We start from the raw sequence: 20322 nt of genomic DNA on the forward strand, positions 1-20322 counted from the left end.
TGCAACGTTGACCAATTGATAATTTATTTACACATTTGACTTTACATCTATAATACGCAGACGGACACGTGCTACGTGTCGCTACCAAGATAGGTACACGTAAACTTATATACATGCGTTCACACACATACACACACACACACACATACACACAGACGGACACACAAATATACGCTCTCGCGTACACATGTAGGTCAATTAATTTAACATCAGCAGAAATCGGGTGGCACGTATTACCTCACATTACCCTATAATGACTGAATACGCTGTCGATTCATATATATATGTAACAAGTACGAATCTATAATTAGACCCAGCAGGTACACCAAGTTCCATAAAAAAATACCAAAGACGTCTTAACATTTCAGGTAACATTAATGTAAAATATTTGTTCCAAGCGATCCTACCTTCAGTGCTAATTCTCAATACAATTAACGACAGGGTTATCGAGCTACCAATACTGAGCGTCAACTGCCGTAGGTTTCACGGGCGTCTAATAGACATCGAACTTCCTGAGTTCAGTCACCTCCATTCATGATCATGGGCATGGGGTGATTATGGGGCTCATGATGAACGTGAATGTGTTGCTTTACATACAATGGTACAGGCACCTCTATAGGTTTCTTAATAATGACCTGTTTAAATACGGGAACCTTCACCGGGACTGTAACAGGCTTGAGGATCTTGACCACTTTGTGGTACGGCACCGGGACGTACTTCGGTACCTTGACAGGCACTGGAACTTCTTTGACTATCGGCACGGGTACAGTTTTGTGAACTGGAACAGGTACGTACTTGATGACGGGTACTGGCACAGGGAATGGCACTTCATGTGGCACCGGAACCATCTTCGGGACCATGACTTCTTTTGGGACGGGCACAATTTTTGGGACCCGCTTTACGATAGGAACTTTGTACGGCACAGGCACCGGATGAGAGACTTCAACGGGGGTCGGGATTGGTATGAACTTCGGGACAGGAACAGGAACTGGACTTGGAACGGGCTCTGGTACTGGGACGATCTTTGTCAAATATCTAACCACCTCAGGGCGATGGTAGTAATGATGCGGGCATCCGAAGGATTTTTTGGCTTTCGATTTGAAAGCCCCCGAGCACCGGAAGACAAGAGCTAACAGGCATAGTATCCAAAAAGCGCGCATCGCTGATAGTTCGATATTTGTGCTCAATTTGGGTGCAGTTCTCGAAGCTTCGCTGCAGCAGGCAGCTGTTGAAGGGACGGATGAAAGCTTCACACTTGTAGACACAAAGGGCACGGGAGGTGGACGAGACGAGCACGGAGGGAAAATTCACATCACAGCACTTTACTTGATTCTAAGTGGTATCCTGTTCCAGCTTATATTTATTTGCCCTTATATTCCTTTTTGAAACGCTTCAAGGATATAACACTTTCGCTTAATTTGCATTTTTCACTATTTGGTCCCTTTTTCTCCATCGACACACGACGGTGCGGTACGATTTGTCACCAACGGCGTTTACTATACGATGATTATAATGATTATGATGGCGGTGATGACGACACTTCGCTGGAATAAGAAGGGAAGCACCCAGCGACTGTTAGACGGGCGAACAAACTACGACTTCGGTGTAAAATCGATTCACAACACGGTTTCCCGGTGGATCTACTCGACACATTGGCAGGGAACGGTGGCGAAGATAGTTGGGATTTTCTCGCAAATTTCGTCTGCTATTCCGATACGCTGTTTCGTTCAGCTGCTAGCTTCAGTTAGTATTTCACACCTACTACATACGTTTTTGCGGTCAATAGAGCAACGCTGTTCGTTAGATGAACTACAACTACACCTAGAAGTAACTCTGTACTACATTTACAATGGTTTAGCTCAGCATGTTTACCAACGAAGTCAATAGCGTTTCTTTGCGATATTGAACGTCTTGTGCATGATCTTAGCCTCTCAATGTAGTGATGTTATCGTATGGCTAGAAAATGGCAAGTTGACCACAAATGCCCGCCGCTTGGTGGTAAATGATCCTGCCACACGCCCAGGTTGGTATTCCATTATGTGGTAGGAATCACCATGGCCTTAGTGGTCGATCGTCAGGGGGTGGTAGCTGCAAACCATTCTATGGTGGCACCAGGCTCCAATGAGCCTACAGTAGGATGACAACGGTAATGATCAGTATGACAGTGTACGCGCGGATGCGTTGCGGACAACTAACGTTAGAACTATCGCTTGGTTCGCAAAGCGAAGTCAATCATGCTTGGTCCTTGATATCGTTGAGCATGGCTTTATTAGGCTAGCTGAGCCTTAGTAGCAACTAATGTAGAGCATAACTCACTGAGAAGAACGCCTCCTGCCATACGAGAGACTTTGCCTACGTCGCAAAAGCTGTCGTGCATTGAGTCAGCGAATCTCAGAAATAAGGCTTAGATCACCTCACTCTTACGCACCTTCCGCTACTGATCGTTTGGACAGTACTAATCATTGCGGTGTGATGGATGTTGCCCCTTTGTGCATACAAAACGCTACTTCAACAGAAATTTAACTGTCGCTTTGAAGTACTGCCAAGTATGCTATGGTTGTCAAAAATAGTTCAACACAGACTAGTACTATAAAAGAAATAGGGAGAATCAATTAAGAAAGCTTTTTTAATTAACAGCTATCACGGTCATTATAGTGGTCACAGTGATAGCGGGAATATTTATTTAGTTAAAATATATAGCATGACAAAGAGCTAAATGGTTGAAAGCAGGGCTGTTATAGGGAGACCTATATCAACCGCGCGCTCGACAGCGGCAGCAATAGTATTGAGCCACAGTACGAAACAACTAACTTTTACAATTTCGTCATTTAACTAAAACGCGTCAATCTGCATTAAAATAATAACACCAATCGTCGTCATCGGAACGAACAAGACGATGTAAAAATAGCCATGTGGTATATATACAACGACTTACGAACACTTGTACTAACAGACGGGCAGGCAGGCGATACAAACAACGCTATTAATGAGAGCAATGATGCTAAGGGCAGCAATCAGCGGGGTCACTGACGTTCTACCCTAAATTGAACGCGGCTGCGTAACGATGCTATCGTTATTTCGGACTACCAGATCGGATAAATAAAGGAGCAATCATTTTGCTCCTTTATTTGTCCGATCTGCATGGCTGTTGCCGCTGTCGTTACCAGTTGATCGGCAGGTCTATTTTGTTTGAAGAAGCATAAGACAAAACCGAACCATTTTTTTAGGATCATTTCAAAGCTGTACGTAGAAAACAGCAACTTCCTCTATCGCCTTCACGAACACCTATCGTATTATGTATGTATTTACTTCTTCCGTTGCAGCCGATGGACTATAGTAATAGTTCAGGTGTACAGATCAACATGAGCTGGCTGAGTCTGAAACTGTATCATGGGAACTAACAGACGTGCACGGAGTCATACGTGCAAAATGTATTTGATGTTTAGTCGTTGCTCACAAAACGATGCCGACAAGAACGAAATCAGACGTTGATAGCAAAGGCAAATTATATTTATTATTATGAAGTATAATTGATATTGCTTCATTGTTTTTTAATTAATATCCGCTGCGTGTATCGATGTAATCGTCTTTATTATAATTCGGTCTTCTTTCGTCGAAGTGCTCGCTAACGTCTAATTACAGAACCGATACTACGTCCCTGAGCTACTTGATGTGGCCAAGTGCACGTGTATTGAATCTCAGTCCTGCCTGAAATGAAAGCCAGGAAACCTCGAAGACCCCCTAGAGTCCTTTTCATAGAAATGAATCTTACACACTCTGAATGAGTCTAGCAAGTGTCGTCACTCTAATGCCGTTGTTTATTTCTTATTCAGCTTTCATAGTAGAAATTAGTCGAACGTTTGGTAAACGTTCCGGGCCGTCACGAAATGTCCGGTTCTATAGACTATGGCATAATGGCAGCGATTATCAAAGGACTAATGTGTATTTGATTTGACAGAAATCGTTACGTACGCGTCGTTCCCTGGTTTACTATAACTTGAATCGACACATCTCTACAATCATCATTAAAGACCACGCTTTCATAGCAAATGCGTTCCCAATAAGCGCTTCATTAGCTCGCTTGCGAACTCAAATTTCTAATTCAGTTAACAGAAATCAGTAAGGCTAAAGGAGTACAATTGGTAAAGGGTAACGCTATTTTCGTGCGAGGAGGTAAGCCCGGCCGTTTTTCTCCATAGTTGTGACCGATCGTAAGGGTAGCGTTCAGCATCGGCGCCATCGTACAAGCATATGTAATAATCACTATCGAAAAAGAACCCTCGTGCTCTTTACGTTTACTTGAATACGTTGTAACAGATAAATAAGTGGGAGAACAATTAAAACTGATCTCTAAGTCCAGGGTACAGTTCAGATGAGGGTCTATCGTAATAACAACAACAATATGTATTTCTCTAACACGCAAGTTTATTGTATGGCGGCTGTTGCTATCGTCGCTGCAGTTATTGGTACGCGCTGTGTTGTTGTTCTATTCGGTATTTTTGTTGCTAGAAGGACCTAGGACAGATGTTGCCGAAGTGATTCTAGTTTCTCTCGTGTATTTTTTTCAGTACAAAAATAGTGGCCACGTAGGTGGCCGCTGGCCGACGGAATGAGGTGACGGTGCAGCGTATCTGGTTTCCTGCGTCGCCTATTATTTCGACGATGTCTTGCCCATAACAAAGCTATCTTGTCGACATGTTGTTTGTTGAGGTTGATGACCGTGACTGGGCCGTTAGTTTGACTCAGTCCCTATTGGTTTCACGTTGTGGCGCTAATGGCAGCTTCCTTCCACCTGCCCATTCCCGTTTTCCCCGCAAAGCTCAGTTCTATGACAAGGATTTCAATATCAACAACAGGGAAGGTGAAGTGTTGCGTTATGCTGCTTGCCTACCCTCTCTATTCCGTTGAGCTTGAGCTACCATAAGTGCTCGTCTCTATATTGTCGCCGCCGCAGCTGGCGACTTATTTGTAGGAGCATTATACATAAACGTATTTATACATTTATGTATACATTCATCGGTGTAATGGTTCGTTTGCTCGGTCATTTGGTTGCTCCTGCACCAGCCGCAGCAACAGCAACTAAACACCAGCGCGAGGGACGGCCTATGAGTTCCCAGCAGCATTGCCACTCATTATGGCAGCGGTGACAGAGGGTGCGTCGAATCGACGACGGAACGTGTTGGGTCGTATTGTTCGTTTCGTCGGAGTAGCAGCAGTAATTATTGTAGTAGTGGAAGTGCCGAAGTCGGAGTGAAGACGTCAGACGCCAGGCGATAACCGAGATACGACGGAAAGCGCGCCCGCCTGCCCGCGCCGCGTTGAGCGCGACTAACGGCGGTAGCAGCAACGATGCCGTTGCCGACAGACGGTTACGTAACAATCGGCGCGGGGATAACGATTTTGTAACGTGCCGCTGTTGGTGGAGCGGTCCAGCTGTGGGGGTAACGGCACATCGAGCAGCATCAACAGCAAGAGCGGAGGCAGTCATCACTCTGCTACGCGCAGTGATCGGGGATGGCAACTGACAAACGGACGAGTTGCCCGTTGGCTAAGCTGCTGATGCTTTCATTTGACTTCGCGATTCTCACTCAGCTATATCCTACGATGGGATGGTTGAAAGCTTGCTTGGCAGCTTTAGACAAGATCGAACGATGGACGGATGCAGACAGGTAGACAAACAAGCAAGAACTTGGCCGACTCTGAATCCGCTTATGTTGCTTGTCCGTTCACTGCAACGTCTAGGCAGTAGTAGCAGTTGACGCGAAAGAAAAAAAAAGTAAGCAGAAACGAACGGATGAGTGGGTAAGTGGCGTGGCGTTTATCTGTCTGTTTGTTAGTTCATCTCTGCTTAGTCAGTGGCCGTATCGGTGATTTGCGAGTGTGCTTTTCGCACTGGCGTTTACAGGTGATCATTGCGTTGTTGCCCACTGCGATCGTCGTGCGAAAATCGGTGTGATGCGAGAAGGTGAAGAATAAGCCCACGCAGGCAATGCTTTCCGAAACGCGGCGGCGGGAAGAAGAGATAACGGACATCGAGGGGAGCCTGGGGTGCTAAGAGAGCTATGGAGGAGGGGTCAAGTAGGGGAGGCCAATTGAACGACCGCTTCGATGGACACTGCCGCATCGGCGCGCAGACCGATCATCTAGTTCGCATTTAAGGTTAACGAATGGAATCGTTTTCCGTGGCTGTACCAGCTGTGGTGGTTCCATCGACGATCACTGTTGCTGTTTAATCACGAAATTCGGTGGCCGATGCGGCACCTCACGTGAAGGTGAGATATGTAGTCGTGGCTATAGCAATCGCGTGGGCAAGGGCAACATGAGATCTTAGGGATGCTGTTGTCATTGCTATGGCGGTGCTGTTCGTGTTATTTTTATCGGTAGCGCAAAACGGTTCAACAACTACTGAATGCTTATGTCGGTAGAGAACGACTTCGCTGATTGGTTGGCCGATTGAGATGGATTTATCGGGACTACAATCATACTTCTAATGAAAACTTTTATTGAAGATAAATTGTAATTAAATGCCAAATTTAAGCTAAGAGTTCAAGAATTGCAATGTAGACGCATCCCTTTGAGGCATATCAGTCACACGTTGACCGCATGGCACACTGCGGACCCTAGCGAAGAGTGGCACTAACGATTCTGATTATGCTGTATCTATCTAACTGAAGAGATATCAGTCGCGTAAATCGAAGATGATCATAACAGACATGTAAGCAGAAATACACACAAAGCCATAAAATCAGTCTGATGTGCCGACAAGGCATTAGGGCTAACAGGCGAGCAAGTTTTACGTGTCTATTCATTCAACACTTTTATCGTCCGCGTTTGAAAATTAGCTGGCTAAAAGTCCGATTTTAGAAGATCCTCAGATTTCTACAGTTGAAGAGGGAATGCTACCGCCGGCAACGGGCTTCGGAAATGTTTGTGTGTGCGTGTGTGTATGTGTGTGTGAGTGTGTATTAGCAAAACCTGAAAACGGTCGGCTGGAACACTCGCTTAAAGAACAGGAGATAGGTCCTTGTAAGTAATGAACGTCCTACGAAAAATAGAATAGGTCAATAATATGTTAGGCATACAATGCGTTTCGCTTATGATGTAACACTGGGGCATGGGCACATAACACACAGGTATTAATAATTCAATAACAGCAGCAGCAGAACGGTGCTCGCAAAGGCAGATGCCGATTCGTACAGCTAAACTATACGTCCACACACATCTATCTCCCTATACAATAATACGTAATGGTACACAATGTATGCACAAGCAACAAGCAACAATAAAGGTAGTCCAGCCTCACGGCAACATTGTCCTTCATTATTGACATTCAGCATCGGTAACAAACAGTATCATGACAGATCACAATGCAATCGAATTTTTTCCGTAGCACAGTATATTTACATTAATATGTACACACCGGCTCAGACTGACGTCTGAGACAGTAGCGCGTATCTTTCAGATTCACTCTCGCAGGATCTCGGTCCATTTCTCTTTCATTCATTGATCGGAAAGTTGTCAGAGTAACAGGGTTGCGATGAAACTTTTGTTTTTGCATACGCCATCCATGCATAGTCCATTAACTACCAGCCATGCGGTTCGACTTTGTGCTTCTTAATGTACACGGGCACCGGAACTTCGATGGGTTTTTTCACAATGATTTCCTTGAAGACTGGCACTTTCACCGGCACCGAAACTGGCTGAGGCACATGAATCACCTTGTGCACGGGAACGGGGATGTATTTCGAAATCTTGACTGGGACCGGCACGTGTTTTGTTACTGGGACGGGAACGTGCTTATACACTGGGACTGGGATATGTTTAAGCACTGGCACTGCCACGGGAACTGGTACGTGATGGGGTACAGGTACAGGCTTGGGTACATGTATGACCTTAGGGACATTCACTATTTTCGGTATCTTCTTAACGACAGGCACCTTCACAGGCACTGGCACAGATTTCGGCACATGAACGATGTGAGGTACAGGCACAAACTTGTGTACGGGGTAAGGCTTTGGGACTGGTATAGGCTTTGGTATCGGGACAATCTTGTGTACGTACTTGACAACCTCGTGTACGTGGCCATGGTCATGACCCGCGCGAGCCACACCACAGGTGGTCGCTACTAGCCAGACGACAAGCGCAAACAGCTTCATCTTGATACTACAGTTCTGTGTCTATCCCTCGTCACCTTTCGAAGTTAACTTAAGGCTGGAAGAAATCACTGTGAAATTCGGTAGACCGCAAACAATGCTCGGGCAACGCATAGGCGGGGCAATAATGATACGCGAGAGTACCGCTTGGCATGAAAGACGAGAGAAGTGGGATCGCAGAGTCCGCGTGTATCGTGGCTTTTGCAGCAGCACGCCTTCTTACGGGACACAGAGGCAAACCCAACAAGCAGTTCCTCTATCTGACTATGGATGCACAGTGGACAGTGCGACAAATAGAGGGCGACCCCGATGACTGACCCGACTTGCTGCCTGCTACTTCCTTTCTACTTCTCAGCAAGTCAACTAAGCCATACCACGGCAACACAATGGGTTATATATAGCCTCTCCCTTTTGCACCTGCGATGCCCGTTTATGTCCCATCCGACGTGGAGCCGGTTCGGTTACCTGATAGCTTCAAGCCGCCCACATCCTTCTGCTTGATGCCTTTGCTCCAATCGTTCACAGGCGGCTGCCTTGAAACTGACTTTATATCGGTAATGCGGGGTGGTTTGCCTGTTTGAGTTTGGCCTTCCTCTCAGCACGTGGAGACACACCGACAGTCCCGACTGCTAACACTGCGATGTTTCCCATAGGCAGTAGCAGTGTTTGTTCGCCCGCCTACGAAGACGCCTGCCTACAACAACGTCACTAACAATTGACAACAACAGCAACTGCAGCAAAAATAGCGAAAAGACGGCCGCTCAGTCACTCAGTCGATTCACCGCTTCGTTGGCCACTTGTTTGCTTGGGCGTCTGCGGACCAAAGGAGCAGCAGAACTCGGTTACAGTTAGCCAGGCGATCGCCTGCATCCCGGCATCTGCCACTGATGTACCCAACAACGAAAATAATAACAACAACCATCCCTGTGTGCGCAAGCAGCACACCAAGAGAAGAGAGGCAACAGGACAAAACAAAAGACATTATCAGTTTGTTCTAGATCACCTTTTATCTGCCGAAGCTGTTTCCGATATACGTTGTCAGTGTCAGCGACAGCAACAAGATTAGGGAAAGTGGAGCTGGTATTATTGCCTGTTGTCAATGCGCTAACTACGTACGTAGTCTGCATACAACCGCAATATAAGAACATTGGGCGTTTCCCGCCCACCGGAAGCTGCCGGAGCCATTTTTTGGCGTTACCCCGAGTATCATTATCGACATCCATAGAACTTTCGCAGAAAGCTAATGGGTTATGATCGTGATGATGGCGGAACTTGTGGACTGTTCATTGTGGCTATGGGACTAATGGACGCATAAGTCACCTAATCCCATTATAACTTACTACGCTAAAATAGATTGGCCAACAGATAAAGAGGTCGTTCTTCGTCGCAAATTGTGGCAACAGGGTACATCTTGCTGCCAGCAGCGTCGCAGGTCGTGTTGGTCATTGTCGGGTAGAATACTTGAAGTACTTTTCCCCTAAATAACTGTTCAATCGTACACTATGTCCTCATTTGCTGATGACATATATTTAAGCCATGTAGTCGTGGCTGGGGGTTTTCAGATGTACCGCACTCGTATTTACGCAAAACCAGATCGTAATTATACTCGCTTCGCATGCATACTCACGTCGGAAATATCGCAGCCTTATCGTATCTTGATGAATAGTCTACTTGTGTTTCAAAATAGCGTTTGTCTATGACGAAGCACGATGTAACACTGAGATGCCGGAAGAACGTCTATGCGTGTACAAAAGTACCTATGTAGAAAAATATGCAAGACAAAACCTTCCCTGCGTTTTCATGTATTCAATCATTACACCTTCTGACCCTTTAAAGCGCTATATATATATATATATATATGTGTGTGTGTGTAGAAAATAACACTACTTTTTAGAGAATTCTAGTAAAATTGCGAGGCAGACTGGTGTGGCACGAGATCTATACACATTAACAACGTTCGCTTCATAATGAAAGAAATGCAAAGTTGTTGTATCTGACTATGTTCGTGCCGGCCCTGTGTGGAGTAGACTTAACATAGACACCAAAGGACGTGTATTGTATAGCGAAGGTAATTTTTGGCACTGTGGAAATGCTTTGTTCAGTTCTTTCCTGTTCTCTCTTCTACCTAGTCTTCCTATGCCCCTGACATTCTAAACTCTCGCCCCAGATACCTCTTCTGATACAGCAGCAGCAGCAGCTTTTAGAGTGTCGACGTTTACATGTGTTGTGCTAGGGAATTGTGTGTTGGATTGTTAGGCGCGAGGAGGTATTTGAGAGGAGGTAAGGAGTAACACGGGGATAGTATATATCGTTGTTGCCGTGCTGAGGAGAACATCAATCTCCTATCACAACGATGCGTGTAGGTGACTGAGCTGTCAATGGTCTAAAACCTAGCTAACCCCCCGGGTAATAGCAGCTGCAGCAGCAAAGACGTCAGAAGAAACAAGACAGGATGCTGAGATCTTTTTACTTCTGTCGCAGGGCTCGCCCTAGCACGACGATAGGTCACCAAAGTGTATCCACTTTTCAACTTAGTTTAGCAATCCGACCATGGACTGGAGTTACTGTCGACACAACTTGCAGTAAGTGCGTCAGAGGCCAAGTCCAACCGAGAGCGAAAGCACTACAAAAAGCTTAGAAGGATAAAGATATGTTTTTGCTATAGTTTTATAATAATAAACACATAAGTATCCGAAAAGGGCAAAATGGGACGCAGGGCAATCGATCGATTGCTGCTGCTGCTGTTGCTGTATGAGATGAAAATATTTTATTCACTGCGTTTTTTTCTCTCTCTATGAATCTGGACGATGGAGTAATAACCGTGAGCTGTCAACTCGCTGTCTGTGTTTGTTCGGTCGCCGATGCTCAAATAAAACTGCGCCTCTATTTGGCAAAAAAGTGTCTGATCTGTAATCAGAATACCTTGTATTCCGAAATACTCCACATGAGTATCAGATCCAGTCGATAGTACTAAAAGTCCATTCTAACTTCCTAGGTAAGGTAAACGTGTTTGAAATAGCACAGTGCTGAAGTACAAGACCAACATGCGTCACACAGAATGATTGTCATTTGCTTGGATCCACATCCAGCTCGAGGTAAATTTTCCGCTTCGATACGATTTCGGTATCCGTCATGGCAGATATGACAGCAGCTGGCGTTCGTTCCACCGAGACGTCCACAGTGTTGGTGATTGTGGTGATAATAACAAAACAACCTAGTGCCCATCACTTCCGAAATCTGCCAGTCGATAACTTTACCGATACGAGCGCTTGGAGCTTATTGCCGGGCAACCGTTATAACCGTTGCTGTTAAATCCGATTGCCGGTAAGGTCTTGCTTCCATAATATACCTCTCCTTGGATAGGACATAACAGCGTTGAGGCTGATGGCCCTACGAACATCTTCAGGCAGTTGGCGTCACTGCCATAACCTAGCCTACCGCTGCTGGCGCCATGTCTAGTTTAGCAACGTTATTTCCGTTCGTATTACATCACCATGATAATTTCACCTATAATAGTATAGATATGATTATACCTGTTTACTATAAATGGCTAGACTGTTGCAGACTCCAGTTAGCATATCCCGCATAGCCAATAGCAGCATTATCCGCACTTAAACGACAAAATGGTTATTTTTATTATTATTAACACTAGAAAACGTCGCAGTGCTGCTTAACCAGCGAAGCTACGGTTAAAAAGAAGCAATTGATAAAGGAGAAGCTGAAAGCCATTGTTAGCATTGCTATATACATGAGATCCCGATCGGTGGTCAGTCAGTAACAGAACTTTCCGAAGTGCTTCTCTGCTGGGGCTGGTTTTGCTCTGCTTGCGCCAAAAAGAAAGCGGTGTTTTTACGTTCGAAGATCGTAGAGCCTGCGGTAATAGCGGCTAAGCTGTGGCCCATTCAAGCTGCCAAAACCAATTGCCAACTTTCAAGCCCATTAACTTACCGTGCCACCCACCGCAGTAGCAATAATATAATCATCGTCAGTAACAGCGGCGGTAACGACATCTCGAAGGGCCGCAACCGCATGAAGTTCAGCGGCCGTAGAAAAATAGTAACATCTGAGAGTTACATACGGTTGTTACTGCCACCGCTGTAATGTTGTAGAAATGCGCGAGAAACGACGCTGGACCTAACTACAATATCATTACAAGACAGAGTAACTTAAACGGGTGAAATTGATTCAAGTTATCGAGAGCTAGAAACGACTGACAGGCTCACAAGACAAACGAATGCAAAAACTGATGAGTCTGAAGCCGTGGCCGCAAAGTCAGCTGTCAACCGTCAGCTGCCATGACGACGTTCGGTCGCTATCACGAGCCACAGCATAAACGATGATAATGATAATAACCACAACGGCTCCAATCAGTGAGGAACGATTATATTCTACCTATGTAACCTGTTAATATGTTACAATGTGCTAAAGATGACGTTGAAGTTTTCTACGCTATCTCGACTTACTGTGGCTTTTCTTTGGCCTAAAATGTATATTGTCCAAATTCGGTAACTTCATTCAGCATACGCTCGTTAAGTTCCCTGCTGTCTGCCGCGGCCGAGCCTTCTGGTCTACTCATAGCTTTAGCGCCGGCGACCATGCTGCAACGAGACTGGCTAGCTTCTGTCAGCAATCTAGCTTCCAAACGGCCTTTTGCTAACGGCAAAAGTTTTATGACAAATTGGGAATTTTTTCTTGTACATCTAGATGAAATGCCTGCTGAATTTGCTATGTTAGCATGAGAAAAGGCGTTGTTCTCGTCTGAAATAGACTTGATTTGTTACTACCCGTGAAGTTGAGTTCTCTTTGTAAAAAAGCTGACATTCGCACACAAAAGCATTTTTACATAAAGGGGTGCTCAGATTTGGCAGATCAGTAAAGCTGTAGGCGAAAATTCAGCTGACATAATGTATTTAATTCAAAATCTAAAAGGATTACCGTGTCTTCCCCGCGAGGACGCACGTTGCATATACGTTTTTTGCTCGCCATGACCCTAACTCGTTCAGGAACTTCGCGTTAGCGGTAATACTTAATACTAGAATAATAATGTATGCAGAACATGTTGTAGGTTTGCTTTTACCCGATCTTCTACCGGCCCTGCCGCTTAATTCGGCTTCCTTTGCCAAATCAATTGCGTCTTCACAAAGCCGGACGAACGGCACATAGGTTTGTTGTATATGACGATTCTCTAACAAGATCGCACTGGATAATGAGCATGTTATGACTATTATCGTTTTAGTTATTACCTTAACTTACATATAAACCTGCACACCAGAACTTGTTCGACCACATAATATCTGGCATGAATGCCATGTTGATCTTCCTAAACACAGAGACTATGCAAATAGGTGCGACAGAGCAGGCATATTCCCTTTCTCTTCGTGACTCGGTACCATGTGTCATTTTTTGTCTTTTACCTTCTTATGTGAAGGATGGATTACACGCCTCACGGACACGCATGCATATAGGCCTACTCATTTTCATGTACCCTATACCTGTACAATACCTAATCTACAGCGTCGTCGCTTCTACTCGCTGTGATGTAATCCTTTCTGCTTGTTTTTTTTTATGAGTGCCCATGCGTTCAGTAACACTGCCAAAAATCAGTTGGCTCTGACTAGCCGTCACATCACACTAACTACGATCATCACAATCGACCGTAGAAGCTACTGCTGTTTGTACTTCTTTGCAGCCCTTTCGTGTTCATCACTGGTTATATCGCGAGGCTGCCGTCAAGCCGTATAGACGGAAGGTAGCTTCGTTGTAAAGCCGATGTCATTGTTGTATTCCGGTTAACAACAACCGATTAGTTACGCGACCGATGATCGGGTAGGTCTGTGATTCCTTGGAGCATCTATGACTAGCAAGTATTTTGGGGTGGCATTAGTAAGGAAAACGTTTAATAGGATTGCTAACTTACCAGAAAAAATCAGAACATCTAACAAATCTGCGCGGGTAGCTGACGCTCATGTGTTAACTACTCAGTGCGAAAATATCTAACCTATCCAGTAGCCGCTGATAAAAAAGCATCTGATGGAAAAAAGAGCCATCATTGATACAAAAATGCCATGAAAAAGTTTTTCGTTGTAAACAGAGTATGTTTTACCATCGTACTAGTCTCAAGCAATTAACTGTTTCATTCATTGAAGGCTACGCATTTAAAACATACAGACAAACACTCAATATTAAGAAGTACTAGTAGCCCAGCAGAGCCGTTACTGTTCGTTTAGACATCCATCTATCATGGTCAATTTCAAGAATGTTACTGACATTCCCTAATGCGTAGACCTGCAAATTCACTCAGGTACTGATTAGGAAAATCAATACAAGCAATACAAACACCGCATCCACTGTTGCCTATCGCTTCTCGTTGGAAGAAAGTGAACAAGATGTCTGCTGGGTGGGGGAACGGACCACGTACTCACATCGCCGAAAACCGATTCAGAAATTAGCGATGCTGACCGAGTAGCCAGATGATACTGCAGATTTTTTTGAAGGTTTGTTGAAGAGACGCCACGGCGCGCCCTCCGCCGTTCGGCCAAGCCCCAAGATAAAGGTAAAGGCACGCCAAAGCAACAACGACAGCTGAACCGAAATGGTGTTCCTAAGCCCCCATCCAAGCGTCTGCTTTTAATACGCTGCTATAACAGTAAGATGACCACGTTAGTAAGTGTTCGCCATTTGTAACGTAATTAAGGAAAACATTAGTGGCACACTCCTAAACATTATAGTTCGCTGGATCCGGTCCGCGGGCCATTTCACGATTCCTGACTACACGAAGCTTCGGACTCGAGAACGAAAAAGGCCTTGAGGGTTTTTTGTCCATAGTGAATGCAAAAGAGAGGATGTTATAAAATTAAAATCATAGGTGCGCGCCTTCGGGACACTAAGCTACTTTCGATTTTGTGGCGAAAACAGCAGCGCTTCCTCTTTCGAAATAAGCCTTATTTCAAACCATTCTTCTTTGTTCTATGATTCTGTCATTTCTAATCTATCGTTTGCTATTGCAATGAACTATATAGTCGGCCTTTTTTGTATGCGAAAATAGTATAACACGATTCATGCGGAAACAGTACATCACGTTATCCATACTGTATAGTATCAAGCAATATAGATGATATCGGTCAATTAATGCCGTTCAAGTATCTTTGAAATAAAGCGTCGCTTTACTATAGCAAAGTTTATTATAGTTATGCACAAACCGTGCGGTTGTGCAGGTTTAACAAAACAGGTTTGTTAGAAAAAAAAATGTTTATTACATACATGCACCCATACGTACATACTCAATGAATGCTCGAAGATCAATAGCAGACAGCGTCAGCCAAATGTCAAAAGTGGCATAAACGAAAAAATAAGCACATGTGATTATTTCAGCTGAAGGTCTATTTTTAGGCGCATCTTTAGTCAAGTCAATCCGTGCGATTGTGTAGGGCTCATGACCACCGACGCCTCGATACTAGCTCAGGGAATCAGACATCGACTGGACAAACTTTAAACTATCTACGGGGAAATGTATAACTAACTTCCATCCATGACAGCCCTTTCGACAAGGAGGACTGTTGCCTTATAATGATTTATTGCGTATTTGGCACTCGTGTGTGATCAATCTCTCTCAATATCAAACGATGAGTTTTTTTTTTTTTACCGGTGTCTTTGCGTACATGTACAGTAAAACCACACTGAGAACGAAAATTGCTGCTTTCAATAACTAAACATCGATGCCAACTGCACAGTATTAAGCTAATATTGTTTAGCAAAACGACCAAATGAACAACATAAATGTACAGTTGTAGAATATCAAAGAAATTTGACATGTAGACATGTCGAAATGTCTAATTTTTTCCAACGCTAACCGGAAGTCACGAGTGTGCATTTGCAAACGATTGTCCTTCTTGAAAATCTCCCGATTAGTCGGCACAACGATGTCGTCCTGGCTGCCAACAGTAGCAATTTGTGTGGATAAAGCTATTATTTTTCGTGCTCTGCCCTACCACCATCATCGTCCTTTTCGCGGCCACTTCTAGTTTTAGCCGCATTTAACCGAAGCTTTGCATTTGCATACGAACACGTGTACATCAGAACAGGAAATTGAAAACGTGTTGTACGATAGGCCTTTATATAGCCAGCAAAGGTGTCGAGACGTTCGCTCTATAAGGTACTCGTATTTTTTAAGCCGAAAAAAAAAACTGATCACAGGTTCAATAGTTGATGATGCATGATATTTAGTGACAACTATCAACAATTGTGACTATAAAAATAAAATCTAGATGCGAACAAAACGGGTATCGGCTGGGGTACGCAGCAGCAGCCGCCGCCGCCATAACAGATTATTTGATCATACAGCGTAGCGAAAACCGCTTCCGTTGAAACCTTTGTATCTCACAAATTCAGTAATATCGCACCTCGCAATTATCAGACCTTCGATTGATATTCGTCACTAGATGCCGCTGCCGCTGTGTCCGTAGCTGTCGTCGTCGTGAGGACCTCCATTAACGACGGCGCGGGCAACTTTAAACCTTTTCGTTGGAGTTTGAAAGTAATATTGACTAACTTAGGTAAGAAGAATGTCTAGCATATATAGCCAGTGAATAGTGCGGAGAAACCGCTGAGGCCGCGCAAACGCAAGTCCATATACATATATATATATAGATTTTATGATAATCCACAGAAACGCACTGATGAGCTGCGATTGCTTTTGACTCTGAAGTCAGTATTGAAACTGCGCGCGGGGAATAATAGACACGATGTTGTCTTCGCATGTACGTTACGTAATTATGCTACACGCTATTATGTCAACATATTTAGAGAAAGAAAATTAATAAGTGGTTTCGTTGGATTTTATCTCACGCTCCCACTTTAACTATGGTATCAAATGTTCATATGAGTCATCTTCATTCAAAACAGACGAAAATCCGTAGACTAACTTACACACGAGAGCTAGCTATGTATTATTGATAATCTGAACAAATTCATATCTGTTAAGCTTGAGCTTACGTTATTTGAATTTATTATCTCAATTACCTGTGCAATATTTCGTTTATCTCGTAAGGGTCCTCTGTCCCTAAGGTTCTAATTGATAAAAGAACGAGGATCCAGTGGTGCGGCCCAAAGAAAACATAAGAAACTGACCAGTATGTTACCCCATCTGATTGACTGGGATTTATCCTCGTCCTGGGCATCATTTAACTGGGCTTGTAGACAAACAGCCTAATGCAAAGCCGCTTCAGAACTCCGTCTAGCGGGTTTGGCCTATTTCGTCTATTGAGGTCATATTCATTCATTATCAGATGGATCGTACGAATAAATCCTGCGAATTACATACTAAAAAATCTAATCATAGTATGGTTTCGCTGGAAAAAGTTGAATTTCTTCGTAGCGTATCATGATAGCTAGAACAATAATTAGTATTCCAGGCAGACGATTGAACGAACATAAGGCGACTGTGAAGGAGTTTAGCTTCAGAAATATAATTACAAGTAGTATCGAAGATGCTTGTGGTTTTAAAAATTGATGCCAGCCCCAACACATCTATATATATATATATAGAAGCGAAAAAACTGCGTTGCTATTAACGTTATAAAGCTCAAAATGCTCGGCTTAGTTGTTGAGATTTATAAAGCTAGTACTGCGTCTTCTGCACGCTTACCTCACATAGATATGGTAACATTTCACGTCTGATCTTCCACAGGTACCTTTCCCGTCTCAAGATTCCTAAATCATTTTCTCACGGTCGCAATACCGAACGTGTTTGACACACGCTTTTCAGCGACGTTATTCGGATGTGTAGTGACGTAACCGTTGCAGTAGCGCGTCGTCGGCGACTGTCACCATCCCCTGAGATAATTATAATAGCAATAATCAGGAAATATTAACAGGGGTTATACCTACATATGCAGCTGTGATAGTGTTAAAAGCCGTTATTATAACGTCGAACCGCCAAAACTGACGCTCCCCACGTTGATTCCAGTTAAGCGTTAACGATACAAACCCCACCTGTAATGTGCCTCGCCCGCTGTTCTAATAATCATTATTTCGTTTTTACCAATGCCATTGCCTGCGTCAAGACAGCCCTAACACACCTCTAACTCTATAGCCGGACATGTCTTGCGAGGCAGAATTGGAAATTTCTTCGGCTTGGCTCGTTCTCTTCGATCACCATTTCTCTATACATCTTGACATGTCAATAGTGACGTATACGTTTGTTTTCCTTGTTACTGTATGATATTTTTTGACAGCGATAGTGTTTAATGCGATAGATTGGCTGGCAGTTGTTGTTGTTGCTACTTTACTATATCGATCCGTTCGTTTATTTAGTCACGACTATTAGCGAACCACTGTTGGTCCCATTGACGCCACGCTTTTTTCCATCTGTTCACCGTTGCCGTGTGTGTTTGCATATGATCCAACAGTCGATAGACAGCTTCTCTGCGCGCTTTACTTGACTTTTGTCATTCAATACAGGGGTCACGCGTATAGGAATCACCTGTACCATAACAGCTGAAGACAAAAAAGGCTTTTTATCATTTATCGATGATACTCTAATTATGTTAACCGAAACGGTCTAGATCTCGCGGCAAATATAACAGGGTAGCAATATTCCTTTACTATTTCAACAGACCGCCCAAAATAATACACCACTATGCAGCATAGAATGGGCTTTAAATGAGGCTTGACCTGACTGGTCCGGGGGGTTAACAATAAACTTTTTTTGCTTGGCGGGTTCGAACGTTTGGTGATGCGGACCAACAAACAGCGCATGCATATAGAGTGTCCAACACAATATTTGCTTATAATAAAGGGAGATAATTAGTCGCACCTGTTTCTTTCTCTCATATTAATATTTCACTTCAATAGAATAATTCAGTAAATTAGTTTTGTTTTAGGTATGGTCGTTATCTATGTATATGATATAATCTTCTTCGGGCATGTTCAAATCTTAGCTAACAGACATAGTTTCTTCGTTGAGTCCTGATTGGCGCCTGGCGATCTGTTTCTCCGAACAATGAAGGATCTCTGAATGAGGCCATGAATCGCAAGGGGCCTTTGAGACCCAATTGTTGTTGCGAACTTTTCATACACTTTGACAAGATGAAATAGTCTTCACATGCGGTGCCCAAATGCATGAGTATCGACCTCCATCAAACCGACAAAACTTTTTAGCTCCGCCTTGCTCCTACAATAAAAGCCCCGTAGACAGTTGGCCTCAATATCTTTGATGCGCATTCGCTTTGCTTGTTGGCTGTGGTCCTCGTGGTTGCGAGAGTTACCGTTTTGCAGAAATGAAGATCGAAGTAAATCAGCTCGTCTTTCTGAAGTCGAGAATAATAATGAGCTATTATCTCGATTTGCAACAAATCCGATCGAGTAACGGTTGGCAACCGCTGAATACAGTAGAAGTAGACTGGACTAACCCGATCTAGACTCAGGCGGATCGATACGAGGATAATTGGCGATCGCCAGTTGACTTCAGAACTGCCACTAGATGTACAACATTCCAGTAAATCCATGATACAGATATTTTAAGCTGAATAGACGAATAAACATTGGTAAGTTCAAAAACTTCTGCATTGTCACTCGACAGAATATTGCGCGGTAAAAATTTGGGACCAACCATGCTTGGATTAGCATTTGACCCGTCCGACCACTGTCTCGCACGACCAGCTTATTCCAGCACAAACATCGCATTACCTACTGTAAGTAACAAATTTCCCAAATCTGGGTTTCAAAAAATCCTAAATTTCCTTCGGCCAGTGTCAAGAAAAATCTATGTACTCTTATATAATTCTGCTGTTAAAGGCTGATTAGCGACTCCCTAGGATGAAAAGTTAAAACGAATGGTTCCGATATAATGGGGCCGATTATTTCAACTTTATGATGTGATCACTTCGTGGACATCTTCTTTGGTAGAAATCCACGGCGACCTGACAACAACAAGAAGTTGTTCAGTTGTCGATCTTCCCCAACTTTTCCCCAGAAGTTACCCTTTTTCATGTCGTGTTAACATGTACCTCGTCGTCAATGGCCGCTTTAGCAATGCGAAATTTAAGCTGCTGGTCACTTTTGCCATTTTAAAAACGTCGATATAACGCGCAGTTTTCGCTGCGATTTTCCTCGACGAAACTACCTCTCTGCAGAAAGCGATGATATATGTTACGGTGCATAAACTATATAT

The 20322-nt window shown here is 43.8% G+C and overlaps 3 protein-coding genes across 7 annotated transcripts in view; 1 reads left to right on the top strand and 2 right to left on the bottom strand.

Annotated features, from left to right (window-relative positions):
• Tusp (WD40 superfamily protein Tusp) overlaps positions 1 to 20322 on the top strand; it is a 222533-nt gene that overhangs the window by 123370 nt on the left and 78841 nt on the right. The window lies entirely within an intron of this gene.
• On the bottom strand, positions 7 to 1632 carry LOC111244907 (uncharacterized). The gene has a single exon (XM_022792453.2). The coding sequence runs from the start codon at positions 1158 to 1160 to the stop codon at positions 519 to 521; it is 642 nt and encodes a 213-aa protein (XP_022648188.1). The 5' UTR covers positions 1161 to 1632; the 3' UTR covers positions 7 to 518.
• LOC147758052 (uncharacterized) lies at positions 7284 to 8782 on the bottom strand. Its single transcript, XM_086981984.1, has one exon. The coding sequence runs from the start codon at positions 8154 to 8156 to the stop codon at positions 7584 to 7586; it is 573 nt and encodes a 190-aa protein (XP_086838110.1). The 5' UTR covers positions 8157 to 8782; the 3' UTR covers positions 7284 to 7583.

Source organism: Varroa destructor, unplaced genomic scaffold (genome assembly GCF_002443255.2).
Source record: "Varroa destructor unplaced genomic scaffold, Vdes_3.0 BEIS01000002.1, whole genome shotgun sequence".
Lineage (NCBI taxonomy): Eukaryota > Metazoa > Arthropoda > Arachnida > Mesostigmata > Varroidae > Varroa > Varroa destructor.